General features: G+C 35.6%; 1 protein-coding gene across 1 annotated transcript in view; it reads left to right on the plus strand.

Annotated features, from left to right (window-relative positions):
• The window catches only part of LEMD3 (LEM domain containing 3), a 72,900-nt gene that overhangs the window by 35,757 nt on the left and 20,015 nt on the right, over positions 1-17,128 (plus strand). Inside the window, exons 2-4 of the mRNA XM_055579740.1 lie at positions 62-99; positions 4,148-4,214; positions 6,470-6,537. Coding sequence (XP_055435715.1) covers positions 62-99; positions 4,148-4,214; positions 6,470-6,537 — 173 coding nt within the window. The remainder of the gene's footprint in view (positions 1-61; positions 100-4,147; positions 4,215-6,469; positions 6,538-17,128) is intronic.

Raw genomic sequence — 17,128 nt, forward strand, 5'->3', positions numbered from 1 at the left:
GTTAGGGGGATTCTTATTCTTAAATGATACTAACAGTTCTCTCTTTTTCTTTCCTTGATAGTAAAAAACCCCTTTGATGAAACATTTGGAAAAATGCAAGTAAGTAAATCTTAATACTGATACTTTATGTCATGTTTTTTATGATAAAAGTATTAGGATGAATATGAACTGACAATAGGAATTTTAAAGGTTCTTTTATGCTGAGGCAATAAATTTTCTTATTTTTGAGTATTCCCTTTCTATAATATAATTAAATCTGACACAGATTTTCTCCAAAGAGCAGAACTGTTTATCATTTAAAGATAAAAGCCAATCGCAAAGTGAAATGGCAGTGGCATGTCATCTGGGGATCTGGTCTTAGCCTTTAAAGTGTGTGTGTGTTTTCTTAGTTGTTGGATACTCGAGCAGATTTTGCTCTTTTGTTCTCTTTGGATTATTTGCTCATTGGCAGGCCTTTTCAACTGTCAGGAAGCAAAGGATTTAGAGTCTTATGCAACCTATTTACGATTCCTTTTCTTTTTAAAGGATTTATAATATTAATTTTAACCTAAGTGTTACATGGAAATATTTTTCACTTGCCCCTCATCATTATAGGCAATACAAAGGTTGTGATATTTAAGTTTATATTATAATACACAATTAGTTGTTATTTTTTTTGTTTGTTTTATTATTATAGGAACTGAGAGTAATATAGATAGACCTGTATGGAAAACATTGTTGTGCTAAAGGATATGTGATAATGTGAAGTCAGATCCATAGATTGTAACTTTAGATTGTTAGTATTGATTATTTTCAGTAGTATTTTATTGTGACGATACTTATTTTTTTTTAAAGTTGACTTGATCAGTTATGATATTATCATTGCTATGGCATCGTAGTTTAAATTTGCAGTATATACTCACTGAACATTGAAAATGCAAGACTTTATTTTCTTCTGTATAATTTTCCACTTGGAGGAACCTGAAGTTCCTAACCTCTGAATAATAGTAATAATTATAATGAAGATAATGGCTAGTCACTTAAGTGTTCATTCTGTGCAAGGCACTGTGCTAAGTAATTAAAATCCATTATTATCATTTAATTAAGGACTTGATACAAATACAGAAAATATCCTTGAGACAGTTGGCTGAAATAGAGACGGGAATATTTAAAGGTGACACTATATGAGAAAATTTGGTGGCATCACCCTATAGTTTGACTTTTCCTCCTACAAATCAGAATGATTCAGAGAATGAGATTTGCTTCAGAGAATGATTTATATGACTAAAAGAAAATCTGGAGCTTACCAAAATACACAATTAGAAGGTAGCTATTAGTATTTCAAATTAAAAAATTATTTTTGCTAATGAAAGGTTACTTTTGAAAGCTTACTTTAAATATGGATTTGTTTGTAGATCTTTAATTTGTTTTCAGGGTGATCAGTAGACACATTTCAAGCCAAGAATTAGAAGAGAGTTTGAAAAGCAGAATGGAGGAAGTTTATAATGAAACTATAAGCCAATATAAGTTTCTATAAGAAAGTAACTTTGGAATTTAATATACAGACCTTTCAGGTTTACCTATAGTTTAGCATAATGGTGCTAAAGATTATTGAACCAAAGCCTTTCTGCTCTTCAAAGTTAATTTAATAAAATATTCCATAAAACTATTTAGATCATAATTTAGTTGATCATTTGGATGGCACTTGACACCCTTGTAGTAATATAGATGGTCATTTTGAATGAGTTGCCACTGGAAAAATAATTCTTGAAAAAATTATAGTCGAGATTTTGGGGTGTTTAAATTCTTTGTAAGAGACTGTAATAGCATATATGTTATCCAGTATGAGATCCAGTTACGTATGATTAAGTTTTGTTATTTTTTCTACTTGTCTAGTCCAGCGTTAACAGATGTGAATGAAAAGATGATGTTTATTCCCAGGCCTCTGATGTTCATTAAAGATATAATCACAGAGGACAGTGTCAAATATTTGGCTTTAGTTTTGATTTTGAAAGGGGTGTGGAGAGGGGCATGATCAAGACATGTAAAACAAAAAGGAAATCACTCTCCTTCCCAGATAAGAAAGGAAAGAGACTGAAAATGCTCAGCTATTTTAGTACCAAAGCTTAGTCAGATTTACCTTGGTTTTATATATCAAGTCTGTAATCTACGCAATCAGTGGGAAACCTCATCTTATTATATTGAACATATTTATTAAAAGTCATTTTGTGGTTTAATCTATCACAGATGCGTAGCTTTCAGAATCCTGTATTTCAGTCCCTGCAGTTACTTTTTGACGTCTAATTTTTACAGTTTGGATTTTTAATCTTATTTGATAAGGACTGACTTGATTCAGAATCTGATTGAGATAGAGTTGAGGAGGTGAAAAAGCAAACGGGAAAAGCGAGTAGTTTGCTTCTTGCTACTTGGAAAGCAAGTAATGCTGAAGGATTGTCACCTATCTTTGTCTCTATCAACCGTCTCACATAAAACCAGGGACTGTGCTAGTAGGATTGCGGCACCTCTGATGAATTTTCTTCTTCCTCCTGTCACTCATTAAAGCTTCATTGACAAAAGTATGCCATGCATAGTGTGCAAACTTGTCTCTTCTGTCCTTGAACATACAGCATGAAAATAAATGGATGTGATTGCATGTCATTGGGCATATGAACTTGACTTTCCTAGCTTTTTATATCCTGTATGAATTTGTTCTTGGTCACATTTATCCAATAATCCTATTTCATCAGAAACTTCGGGAGAAAGGAAATCATAAAGACATAACCTCTCATGAATCATGCATTTATTTCAAATAGTTTGATAAGCTGTTCTTACCCCCTCTTCTAACCTACCCTCCTCCATTGTTTATGTCCATCTCTGTTAATTGTGATTACTCTTAAATTGAGGTCTCAGTGCTTTAGCCTTCTTGAGAGGGTCCTTAGGTGTTGCAGGAGTCTCCACTCTGGTTTCCTTTCATATGGTCAGAATAATATTCCTGACACACATTTCTGTTTAACTTTTCTTCTCCTAAATGTTCAGGATGAAGTCAAACTCTTTGTCTTGGTATCTAGGGTTCTCTGGCTATTGATTCCAAACTACTTTTCCAGGAGTTTGCTGAGTCAAAGTTGGCTACTGGTTATGTAAGAAATATAACCAAAGCATTTACGCTTTCAGGCCTATGCTGTGTCTTCTGCTTAGAATGCTGGTCAATTCTATTCTTTCTGTGAAGCTCAGTTCAGATATTCCCTCTTCCATAAATGGATCTTTCCAGCCCTCTATCTTCTGTATTTACATTGTACTTTGTTTGCAACTATAACGTTTAGTATGTTTTCTGCCCTTAAGAACAGGAATCATCTTGTTGGTGTGGATTTCTCGCTTTTCTGAGAACAGTTCTTAACTCCCAGTTGTTGTTCAGTCACTCGGTTGTGTCCAGCTCTTTGCTGCCCCATAGTACTGCAGCACGCCAGGCTTCCCTGTCCTTCACCATCTCCTGGAGCTTGCTGAAACTCACATCCATTGAGTTGGTGATCCATCCAACCATCTTGTCCTCTGTCCCCCTCTGTTCCTGCCTCCAATCTTTCCCAGCATCAGGGTCTTTTTCAGTGAGTTGGCTCTTCATGTTAGGTGGCCAAAGTATTGGAGATTCAGCTTCAGCATCAGTCCTTCCAGTGAATATTCAGGATTGTAGATGCTTATTAAATGTTTCTTTCACTTTAATGGTTCATAAATGTATGCATGGCCACTTTGGGAGCCTCGGAGTGGTTTGAGGGTTAATCAAAAATGTCAGGTTGGTTGACATTATGTGGTTGTCAGGTTAAAACAAAACATGAAGAAAACAGTCAATATGCGTAAGTATGCATTGTATAGAGGGGAATTGGGAGCATTGCTTTGATGGGGGCGGTTGTTATGTAGGAGAACTTTTCTGTCACTAAGGTTAGTACAATATCCCAATCATCCTCAAGAAAGGAGAATATTTAGATAGTTTAGATTCTTAGGTTAAGGTTTCTTTAAAATATGGTAGCCATTGGTTAAATATGAATTTGTCTTTTATAATATGTAGCTTCTATGATTTTTAAATTTATTTACTATTTTTCTTTTCAAACAAAGATTATTATTTGGTGCATTTTCCCTTAGGATCAGATATTTTATAATGTTTTTCTTTTAAATTTAGGAAAGTGAGAAAAATCTTCTGATGAACACTTTATACAAGCTTCATGATCGATTGGCACAGCTTGCAGGTAATTGTTTCAACATTCATAGTATGTAAAAATGTTTTGAAGATTAATTTGTATATGTAGCATGTGATATCAATAGAAATGGTTTTTCCTAAGTTTAGTGTTGTTATGTTACATACATGTGGATATTTTCTCTTTAGAAGTTTTTACTCCCTGTAGGGAATGGGTTTTTATTAGTATAGATATGTTTAATCAAGGCCTTTATCCTGCCTGACATATGTATACAATGAAATATAGATACATACTGTATTATATAAGTTATCACTTTTTTATTGCACTGATAGTAACAGAATTCTGAAAGCTTGTATATCAATTGAATTGAGTAAACAACAAATTAACTAAAATCATAGATCTAATATAAAAGTACAGATTTTCTTTTGGTGAAGGTATAGGTGTCGTTTCTTTGGATAAAGTAAGTAGATTACAGAATTTCTTTCTCCTGACACATTGCATTTTCCTCATATTCTGCTCTAAGTAAATCTGAAAATTCTCAGGTATGCAGCATATCTGCAATTAGAACAAGAGAAGTGAATTGGCATCAAGTTTAGCATCAAGTAGCCACCTTGTCGTTTATTATCTTTTAAGTTGTTTCACTTACTTTAAATATAATCTGAAAGAAGAGACTTTGGATTCTCTTCCTATAAACAGTTACAAGGAAAGCAAAATGTAATTTTACAAACTTTTGTATGTAGTGAGTCCTTTTGTAGAAACCAGATCATTTGTAGAAGCCTAGTAGGTAAATGTGGAACTTCTCTGGTCCAGTAGAGGCATTTAGAATCTGGATAGTTCCCCAGCCTCTCACCAAGGTTTTTTTTTTGGGAGGAGGAAGTTAGTTCTTTAATTCTGGTCAGTGTTTTTGGCTAATAATTCTGTATATATCATTAAAAGCGTTTTTTGCATTGACTGATGGACTGTTAACATACATATGCTGCAAACTAATGACATTAATTTGGTAGCTGTAGCACCCAGAAATAGAGTATTTAATCTACATGGAATTCCTGATATTGCTCCTATAATACAAGCTTCTACAGTTGTCTCTACAGCAGTTTTTTATGAAGTGTATTAGATCAACATAATCTGGAGTGCTTTTAAAGATACGGATTCCTTCCTGTAGAGCAGGGGTCTGCAAACTTTTTATCTGTGAAGGGGCCAGATAGTAAATTTTTAGGCTTTGTGGGCTAGACTGTCTCTGTCACAGCTACTCAGTTCTGCTGTTAGAGCATGAAAGCAGCCATAGATAATACATAAATGAATGAATGTGGCTGTGTTCCAATAAAACTTCATTTATAAAAACTGGTGGTAGGCCACAGTTGGTCTTTGGGTTTGCCAGCCCCTGCTATAGATCTGTAGAATCGGATCTCTGAGGATAGATTATAAAGTTTGAAGACTTTTTTTGGTTCATCTAATAGGTATTCTTGTTTTACAACTATGGCCATTAAAATCTGGAACAAAATTTATAAAGTTGGAATATGGTTGCTTTTATGATAAAAAAAATTTGCCAAAAATTTTACTTTAACTATTATACTTTTGTGTTAAAAAAGTTTTTTTTAAGTACTTGAAAGAAATAGTAGGAGAAACAAAATTGAAGTTCACTGTAAGGATAATTGATATCTCATAACCATAGAGTGCCTGGTGGGGTGAATAAAGCTTTGGATTCTCTTATAAATAGGTATGAGAAAAGGAAAATGTAGTTTTCCAAACTTTTGTATGTAGTACAGCTGATTATAGCTAGAAGCTTCTAATTTCCCTGTTGATCTGTGTTATAATATTTTTTTAAGTTTTACACACGCCTTGCTAAAAGTAGGCTTAGTAATACTCCAAAATGGACATTTTAATTCAGATTTACTTGAGTCTTGAATTATTAGCTTTAGTAATAGATGTACAAGTTAGCACAATGAATTTTCCCCCTTGAAAAATATATCCATAAAGGGCTTTCTTTGCACCAAGACCTATGAATAAGCATCAGTGAGCACCACTTGGTTCTTACCCCTGGCTAACAATTTCATTAGGAATATAAAAGGAAGGTATATTTCTATGTAGATTGAAATGCATTTAAGGTTGTGGTTTATGTAAAAATACTTGTTTACATTGCCTATTTTAAGTTTTTTCTAGACAATATAAGAGTGTTTGTCTTCTTTCTTTACCGATGATAATACAGTTTATAATTGTGTATTTTATAAAACTGTTTTGATTAATTATATTTGTTTTCTTTTGTTTAACATAGTACTGATTCAAAATTAATATGCTAATTTTTTCAGGAGATCATGAATGTGGCAGTTCTAGTCAGAGAACACTTTCTGTCCAAGAGGCAGCTGCATATTTGAAAGTAAGCAGTGAATTAGAATTTTAATAGCTCTATTCCTAAAGTTAATATAAATTATTACAATTTATATTTACTAGCTGATGCATTTGATTACTTTTACTGTTAAAAGTTTGGGCCTGCTGTTCGGTGTAATGTGACCAGATAGAGAAAGCAGAATTACTCAGCTGTTTTAAAGTACTCTATTATGAGAGAATGCACAGTAGTTTGGAAAGGGTACAAACACCATTGATGAGAAAGAAATTGAGATGGGTAAGTAGTACATAAGAAAGCAAGTAAACATCTAACCATTGTCATTTATTTCAGTCCTTCTGCCCTGCGATAATTTCATTTCATGGTTCTAAGAGAACTTGCAGATACATTTTTCTATATGACTGTGAATAATGTTTAGGAAATCTTAAATGAAAGGAAAAGTACTAGAAGGTTAAAATGGAGACGTGTCACTCTGATTGCTAAAGAGGGGAGAGTGGATATTGAAAATCATACTAGGGAGCTTGATGTTAGTCCAGTTCTGTAAAGATGTGAGTACTTGCAGATGGAAATACTAATCCCTAAAAGTTGGCATCCATTCATTGAGAACAGGTCATGTCATACAAACTTCATTGTAATTGTGGTAAAAAACACATAATATGAAATCTACCATAAAGTGCATGGTATTGTTGACTATGTATATGTCATTGTGCAGCAGATCTCTCAGGCTTTTTCATCTTGCATTACTGAATCTGTGTACCCGTTGCACAGCAACTCCCCTTTTCCTTCTCCTAGTCCCTAGCCACCACCATACTACTTTCTGCTTCTATGAGCTTGACTATGGTAGATACCTCATATAAATGGAATCATGCAGTATTTGTCTTTCTGTAACTGGCTAATGTCGTTTAACACAATGCCCTCAAGGTTCATTCATGCTGTAATAGATGGCAAAATTTCCTTTTTTTTTTTTTTTAAAGTTGAATAATATTCTACTGTATATACCTCACATTTTCTGTATCCATTGATTTGGTAGGCATTTAGCTGTTTCCACTTTTTGACTATTGTGAATAATACTGCAGTGAACATAGGCGTGCAAATATCTCTTAGATAGTGTTTTCAATTCTTCTGATAAATACCCAAAAGTGAGATTGCTGGAACATGTAATAGTTCTATTTTTAATTTTTTTATTAACTTCCATACTGATTTTCCTAGTGGCTGCACCATTTTACATTCCCACCAACTGTTTACAATGTGCGTGTTTGCTCAGACACTGTCGTGTCTGACTCTTTACAACCCCATGGACTGTAGCCTGCCAGGCTCCTCTGTCCATGGGATTCTCTTGGCAAGAATACTGGAGTGGGGTGCCATGTCCTCCTCCAGGGGATCTTCCCAACCCAGGGATTGAACCTGCATCTCTTACATCTTCTGCATTGACAGGTGGATTCTTTGCCACTAGTGCCACCTTGGAAGCCCATAGTTTACAAGGATTCCCTTTTCTCCATATCCTTGAATACTTCTGTTTTCTTTTGGTTTTGGTTTGTTTTTTTAATAATGGCCATCCTAACAGGTGTAAAGTGATATCTCATAGTGGTTTTGATTTGCATTTCCCTGATTAGTGATGTCAAGCATCTTTTCATATACCTGTTGAAGTTCCTTATTTATTTTTGGATATTAACCCTTATCAGATGGTTTGTAAATGTTTTCCCCCATTCCACAAATTGTGTTTATACCCTGTTGATTGTTTCCTTTGCTGTGCAGAAGCATTTTAGTTTGATGTAGTCCCACTTGTCTCTTTTTGCTTTGGTTACCTGTGCTTTTGGTGTCATATCTAGAAAATCGTTGTCAAATCATAATTTAAAAATCATTACTAAGACCAATGTCATGAAGTATTTCCCTAAATTTTCTTCTAAAAGTTTTATAGTTTCATGTCTTATGTTTAAGTCTTCACTCCATTTTGAGTTGATTTTCGTGTAGTGTATGATAAGGTTTCAGTTTCATTCATTTACATGTGGAAATCCAGTTTTCTCAGTACTGTTTTTTGAAGAAACTATCCTTTTCCTATTGTGTGTTCTTAGCACACTTGTTGAAATCAGTTGACCATCAATCTGAGTGTGTCTCCATTTTATTCCATTGGTCTATATGTCTGTCTTGGTGCCAGCACCATGCTGTTTGATTACTGTAACTTTATGATATGCTTTGAAATCAGAAATATGGGGCCTCCACTTTTGTTCTTCTTGCTTAATATTATTTTGGCTATTTGGGATTCTTTGTAGGTCCATATGAATTATAGTATTGATCTATTTCTGGAAAAAAAAAAAACCTGCTACTGAAATTTTGATGGGAATTGCATTGAATCTGTAGATTGCTTTGGGTAGTATGGACATTTTAATTAAGTCTTCCAGTTCACGAACCCAGGATGCCTTTTCATTTATTTATGTCTTGAAGTTTCTTTTAGCAGTGCTTTGTAGTTTTCAGTGTGTAAGTCTGTTACCTTCTAGATAATGTTTATTCCTAAGTATTTTATTCTTTTTGATGCTTTTTGTAGATGAAATTTTAAAATTTTCTGGTTGTTCATTTTTATGTGTAGAAATGCAACTTCTTTTTGTATTTTTTTTTTTTTTCCTTCAGTCCCACCCCTTTGCTGAATTTACTTAAGTTCTAACGTTTTGGGGGGTTTTTTTTGGTGGAGTCTGTAGAGCCTTCTATGTATACAATCATGTTACCTGCAAACAGATAAAATTTTACTTCTTCACTTCAAATTTGTATGCCATTTATTTTCTTTTCTCACCTAACTGCTCTACTGTATTGAATAGAAATGACAACAGTGGACATCTTTGCCTTATTCCTGGTCTCCAAGGAAAAACCTCAGTTTTTCATGATTAAAAATATATTAGTCATCAGCTTTTCATATATGGCCTTTATTGTTTTGAGGTAATTTGCTTCTCTTCCTAGTCTATCATGTGTTTTTAATCACTTAAGGTGTTGAATTTTGTCAAATGCTCTTCCTGTATTTATTGAAATTATCATATGATTTTTCCTTCTGTTAATGTGATGTATTACATTGATTGGCTTTTGTGTGTTTGTCCTTTCATTCTTGGAATAAATCCCACTTTTGAGCCTTTTAATATGCTATTAAATTCACTTTGCTAATAGTTTGTTGAGGATTTGTGTCTATATTCATCAGGGATATTGGTCTGTATTTCCGTTCTTGAAGCATTTTTGATGTCAGAGTAATGGTGGCCTCATATAATGAGTGTGAAAGTGTTCCTTCCCTTTTAAGTTTTTGGAGGACTTTGAGAAGGCTAAATGTTAATTTTTAAAAAAATATTTGGCAGAATTCTCCAGAGACGCCATTGAATCCCAAACTTTTCTTTGTTGGGAGGCTTTTGGTTACTGATTCAGTTTCTGTACTAGTTATAGGTCCGTTCAGATTTTTTCTTCGTTATTTAGTCTTGATAGGTTAAATGTTTCTAGGAATTTATCCATTTTTTTCTGTTATCTAGTTTGTTGACAAATAATTGTGCATAGTAGGCTCTTAAATCCTTTGTATTTCTCTGACATCAATCTTAAAAATCTCTTTCATTTCTCTTAAAAAAAAAATTTTTTTTTTTTTTTTGGCTTTGCTGGGGCTTCATTGCTCTGCGTGCTTTTCTCTAGTTGCAACGAGCAGGGTCTGCTTTCTAGTTTTGGTGTACACGGGCTTCTCATTGCAGAGGCTTCTCATTGCAGAGTGGGCTTCGGTAGTTGCAGCACAAGGGCACAGTAGTTGTGGTGCACTGGCTTAGTTGCTTTGCAGATACGGGATCTTCCTGGTTCAGAGATTGAACCCGTGTGTGTCTCCTGCATTGGCAGAGGAATTCTTTACTACTGAGCCAGCAGTAAGACCCCTTCCTCTTTCATTTCTGATTTTGTTTGAGTCTTCTTTCTCTTTTTATTAACTAAGGGTTTGTCAATTTCGCTTATCTTTTAAAAAACCACATCTTTGTTTTGTTGTTTTTTTGTCCTATTTTCTATTTTGTTTCTGCTCTAATTCCTATTGTTTCCTTCTGCTAACTTTGGGCTTAATTTATTCTTTTTCTAGTTCTCTGAGGTGTAGAAATGGATTATTTGAGATCTTTCTTTTTTAATGTAGGCATTTACCATAGTGAAATTCTCTGTTAGAACTGCTTTTGCTGTATCCCATAAGAAGCTATTGGGTTTCTTACATCTGAATGTCCATTTCTTTCCCCAAATTGAAAAGTTTTGGTTATTATTTCTTGAAATAAACTTTCTGCTCCTTTCACTCCTCTCCTTCTGGGACTTCATAATGTGTGTATTGGTCTAACTGATGATGTTCCAAAAGTCCCTTAAGCTTTCTTCACTCTTCTTCATTCTTTTTTCTTCCTCTGACTGGGTAATTTTAAATGACTTATCTTTTAGTTCCTTGATTCTTTGTTCTGATGGATTTAAGACTGCTGTTGAACACATGCTGTGAATTTTTCAGTTCAGTTATTGTATTCTTCAGCTCCAGAGTTCCTGTTGGTTCTTTTTAGTATTTTCTCTCTCTTGATATTCTCATTTTACTTATATGTTGTTTTCTGAGCTCAGTGAGCATCTTTATGCCAGTTTACTATGAAATTTTTATTGGATAATTCATATACCTCAGTTTCTTTAGGGTCAGTTTCTGGAGATTTATTTTGTTGTTTTAGTTGGGCCGTGTTTCCTTGTTTCTTTTTGTGTGTCTTGCTACTTTGTTTTGGGATATTCCATTTGAAAACACAGCCACATCGCTCAGTCTTTAAGAACTGCCTTCATGCAGAGGAAGACCTTTACCGGTGATCTCAGATATGCTGGGGTCTCCTCAAATCTTTATTGTGGACTTGTGGGTATATATTTCCAACTAGAGAGGTTTTACAGGTTTCTTTTTTTTTTTTAATAGTTTCACTATATATTGCAATTAATTTTTAAGTACATACATTTTCAGTTGGAGTTTCAGTATCAAACTCTCAAAAGTTAATAATAGAATGAGTAGACAGAAAAGTAGAAGGGTATAGTAGATCTGGAAAGCACTATGAACCAATTCAACATAATTAAGATTTATATAATTTTCACACAAAAGTGGGATACAAATTCTATTCAGGTTCCCATAGATTATAAATCAGGAGACACTGGAACATATCCAGGAACGTAAAACAAAGTATAAAAATTTCATGGTCTGAAGGTATTGAAATACAGAGTCTGTTCTCTTATCACCATGGAATTATGTTAGAAATCTATCGAAAGATATTTAAAAATAACCCATGTAGCAGCAGCAGCAGCATGTATTTTCAAGTGCAATGTGACATATACCAAGAGAAATCTTTGACTTAGCCATTGAAAGTCTCGATAAAGTTAGAAGACTGAAAAAGCGCAGAGGGCGATTGCAGAGAAGAGGGCATTTAAATGAGAAGTTAATATCAGAATAAGAAATTAATACCAAAGATACTTTAAAAATCCCATGTATTTGGTAATGTCCAGTTTTAAATGATGGATGTATCATTTAAAAGAGTATCATTTAAAAGCCATAACAAGAGAAGAGTTGTGTCCGACTCTTTGCAACCCCCATGGAGTATAGCCCACTAGGCTTCTCTGTCCATGAGATTCTCCAGTCAAGAATACTAGAATGGGTAGTAGCCATTTCCTTCTCCAGGGGATCTTCCCGACCCAGGGATCAAGCACAGGTCTCCTGCCTTGCAGACGGATTCTTTACCATCTGAGCCACAGGGAAGCCCCACATCAAGGAAAATTAGAAAACATGCATGACAGAATAAAAGTGAAAAGAGAATTATCAAAATTTGTTGCATGCAGCTGAAGCTGCTCAGTGCAGCTAAATACAGTGTGGGATCTTGAATGAAGTATGAAAACAAATAATGGGCACTAATATAAAATTCTGTGAAATTGGGACAAAATCTTTTTATAGGAGCTTGTAGTCTCTTGCTCCCTCCAGTGCCTGTCTGCTGTACTGCGGGTCCTCTGGAGCAACAGCAAGCTGTCCCGCTCCTTTTTATCTTCAGCAACCCCCAGGCATCTAGCCCGTGTCAGATCTCGGTATTTTGAAACAGGTAATACAGAAACCAGTCCTTTGGGTAGCTCCTTGAGAAACTGAAACATTGGACACACGTTCCAGCTCTTTCCCTCCTCAGGGAGCAATGAGGAGTTGGGGGTTTTCTAACACTTACTTTGCACTGAGCTGCAGGCAGGGTCAGTGGCAAGTGAGTGTGTGCTAGTTCATGGCCTTTGTTCTTGGTGGTCCCCAGCCTGGTGCCCTTTGACCTATTAGTGCTTAGATTCAAGCACGACAGATCCCCATCTGTCTCCTACTGCTAAGTCACTTCAGTCGTGTCCAACTCTGTGCAACCCCATAGGTGGCAGCCCACCAGGCTCCCCCGTCACTGGGATTCTCCAGGCAAGAACACTGGAGTGGGTTGCCATTTCCTTCTCCAATGCATGGAAGTGAAAACTGACAGTGAAGTCGCTCAGTGACCCTCAGCGACCCCATGGACTGCAGCCTTCCAGGCTCATGGAAAATCCGTCCATGGGATTTTCCAGGCAAGAGTACCGGAGTGGGGTGCCATTGCCTTCTCCGCCCATCCCTCTGGTGGCCCCCCAAAAGTCTGAACATTTAGATAAATACTCCAGTCTTCTCTTTCCCTGCTCAAGGAGAAGCCAGGAATTGGGAATTTTCTCCCCATCACATTATGCTGTGCCAGAGGCAGGGGTTCCAGTGAGTGAGCGTTACAAATTTTCCTACTTTCATGCAGCTGGTTTTGTACTTGTTTGGGATGCAAGAACCTCTTAACTCATTTCTGGGTTTCTTATCATACAAAGGGAATTAATCTGTATATTGTTGAAGTTTGTGACTCTAGCAGGGAAGGAGGATCAGGGCCTTCCTATTCAGCTGTTTTGCTGACATCACCCCCTCTTTTTTGTTTTTAAATTTAGAATATTGTATTGTTCTAAAGCTTTCAGCAAGATTTTGGTGGCAATCTCCCATGATATGCTTGTCAAAAAAGAGAAATATGGTCTCAGTTTTTAACTTTATTCATAACTTACATGTAGATACACAAAAGATGTTAAGACAATATAATACGATGAGGAGTAGATGTTGATTCAAATTGTAGCACTGGCGTGTAGAAGCTTTGTGTCTTGGTAAAGTCCCTTTACTTCTCTGTACCTGTGTCTCAGTGTGAAAGTGGGACCATTGTTATTAATGACTATCAGAGTTGTTGGGAGAACTTAAGTGAAGGTAGAAAGTACCTAGTTCAGTTCCTGATGGTTATACTAACTTCCATTAAAATTTATTTCTTTTTTTGTGTGTTTCCTAACTAAACCAGTGTCATTCTGGAGAGAGTTTTCTTTAACATGCTGCAGATTTTGTCTGTCAACCTCATTCTCACCTTCATTTTCAGTTGTGGCCTAGATGACAACATTAATGACAGGTGAACCTGTGGAGAGTGTAGTAGCTAATAGTTTGGATAGCTGAAGGATCAGGTTCCAAAAAGGTCTAAATAAGGAGGATTTATAATTACAAGGCTCTGTCTTAAAGAGTAGAAGAATTGCTAGATGAATTATTCAGGTAAAGACAAAGATAGGATTGGATTGAGTAGGCTAAAGGGAACATAGAGTCAAATAGTCCAGGAAAAGGGCAGAACATATGGGGATCCAAAGCAAGTGAAAGTTTTTACTTTTAGCAGTAGGAAAAACTGATCCCAACCAATGAGTCCCTCTTGCTTTCCCCTTTTTTTCCCTCCAGTTGACTCTCTCTTGGCTCGCCTTGTGGCTTGCGCTTCCCTTGTCGCTCAGCTGGTAAAGAATCTTCCTGCAGTGTGGGAGACCTGGGTTCAATCCCTGGGTTGGGAAGATCCCCTGGAGAAGGGAAAGGCTACCTACTCCAGTATTCTGGCCTGGAGAATTCCATGGACTGTATAGTCCATGGGGTGGCAAAGAGTCTGACATGGCTGAGCAACTTTCACTTCACTTGACTGTCTCAGAGTGGTAATGGCACAGATATCAGATATGTGCTATCCTCGGTCATAAATTCCTGGGATAGGATTAAGTTACTTTTCACAAGAACCCTGAGATTCTTTAACTCTACTGATTTGTGTTCGAAGGAAGGACTAAATGGATTGGATAGGGCTTGGGGACAGGATAAGGCTTCATCGGTAGTTAAGTTGGAGCTGGAGGAGTCAGAGGTTGGTGTGGAAAGGTGATTAACTGCATCTTTTTCCCCTCCCCAGCCATTTGACTGGATAAGGTAAAAAAGAAGGGACACAGAACCAGAGTTGGGACAATTGAAATCTAAGCCAAGCAGCAGTGGGTACAAAAGAATTACTTCTATTAAAATCTGGCAGCAAAGAAGTTACTAGAAGCACCCCTTCATGAGTTGAGTAGAGAACTGTCTGTATTGAGGTTTTTTAAAAAAATGATGATAGTGAATTCCAGTCTTAAAAGATCTTCATATCTTTTCTCTGGAACTGTTTTATGTTTCAGATTAGGTTTTGCCTTTTTAAAAAAGAAATTTAGTAGAACATATAATGTGTCTTTTTACAAAAGATTTTGGATTAATATCTTAATTAGTTAAATGAAGTTACTTTCTACAGATAATATCATTTTTGTTATACATTTAGGGGGGTGTGTGTATATTCTTTTTGGAGTTTCATTTTCAGGTTTTCAGTTGCTGTGAAATCTGATATGACTTGTACCAAAGATGCAGTTTGGACTGCTACTAAAAGAAAAACCTTAAACAGGAATTTTTCCAAAAAAATAAAGTTTTATGGTCTAGATAAAAGCGTAGGTGCTGTTTTTAATAGGCTTCTTCTTCTTTTTTTTCTTTTCTATATAACATTACCCCATGCTTATGATTTAACTCATATAGAAAATAAAAGGAAAACTGCATTTCAGATTCACCACCTAAAGTTAGCCACTCATTTTGGTCCATGTTTCTCTAGTCTTACATTTCCCCCCTGAAATTAGTATCAGTATAAATGTTATAAATACTGATATTTTTTCCTTTAAGTTGTTAGCATTTTCCCATGTCATTGTTCGGGCTTTTAAAAGCTGTTCCTCTTTATTACTGAATAATATTTCTTTACATGTTTTTATTCTCCTGGGTTGTGGGATTTCAGTATTATGAAAGCATGCTAATTTTGCATTATAGTATTTGATTTTGTGATTATTTCCTTATTTCCTTAGTTCTAGAAAGGAAATCATTTGTTCAAAGAACTTTTGTTAATACTTTTGAAATATGTTGCCAAATTACTTTCTAATTTGTAATGATAATTTTAGCACAACCTATTTTATTTTACCCAAGTTCTCACATAAATATGGAAGAATCCCACTACAATTCTGGTATCAAACAGTGACAACCATATGTATATTGTAGGCTTTCTGCTTCTGGAGAGAGAGCTATTGTACCTTTTATGTGCTTGTACCATGGTTTCACCTGCAACACAATTAAGTTTTTGCATTCAGGAATAAATGAGCTAGAGAATGTGTAGAACTCCTATCCTGTAAGCTAATTTTCCCCCAGCGTCTGGTGCATTTTAAGTAAACGTTTGATGGAGTAAAAGGAATGAATTGTTTAGTTGCTAAGTCACCTCCAACTCTTTTGTGATCCCATGGATTGTAGCCCACCAGGGTTCTCTGTCCATGGGATTTCCCAGTCAAGAATGCTGGAGTGGGTTGTCATTTCCTTCTCCAGGGGATCTTTCCGACCCAGGGATTGAACCTAGGTCTCCTGCACTGGCAGGTAGATTCTTTACCACCGAGCCACCAGGGAAGTCCAAAATGAGTGAATAAGCCTCAGTAAAAACTTTGTTCACTTTGAGTCTTTATATTCCATTTTTTTTATTTCTCCCACTTTCTTCTTCAAAGAAAATTTAAATAAATGTGTCAATTAATTTAAATAACATTTTTTTCTTACTCCTACATTGTTTTTCTTGGGCTTTTTATTCCTCATTTTTGAGGTTGAAATCTAGTTTTGATTTGTGAAAAGTTAAGAGGTCCCTCTGGTGGAACATTTAGGAAATACGTGGCACTATATTTTCATGAAAAGACATAGATGCAAAGTTAAATGATAGGAGCTTTGTATGATAGCATAGCAATAGAATGATAAAATGAATGGTGGTTCATTTCCTAGGTCACTTTTAAGACCTGTTTAATTTTAAACACAAAATGTTTTAAGATTTGTGAAGAATATAATAGGAAAGAAGATTGTAAATATGCCGAATTATGGGCTGAATAAATTTTTATGGACTAACTTGGACTGTTAATCACTGTTAAGAAGATTGTGTCTTTGTGGAAAAATAAATATCCTAAAAAATGGAATGAATTAATACCTTTGATAATGGTTATAGTATTTCAAATATAATTTGTCTTGGTACTTTCTGTATGCTACCTTTGATTTCACAGTGATGCAACAAGGTAGGTGGTTTCAGACTCACCTTTATAAAGAAAATAAAGCTCAGTTCAGTTCAGTTGCTCAGTCGTGTCTGACTCTTTGCGACCCCATGAATCGCAGCACGCCAGGCCTCCCTGTCCATCACCAACTCCTGGAGTTCACTCAGACTCACGTCCATCGAGTCAGTGATGCCATCCAGCCATCTCATCC

This window comes from Bubalus kerabau, chromosome 1 (genome assembly GCF_029407905.1).
Source record: "Bubalus kerabau isolate K-KA32 ecotype Philippines breed swamp buffalo chromosome 1, PCC_UOA_SB_1v2, whole genome shotgun sequence".
Lineage (NCBI taxonomy): Eukaryota > Metazoa > Chordata > Mammalia > Artiodactyla > Bovidae > Bubalus > Bubalus kerabau.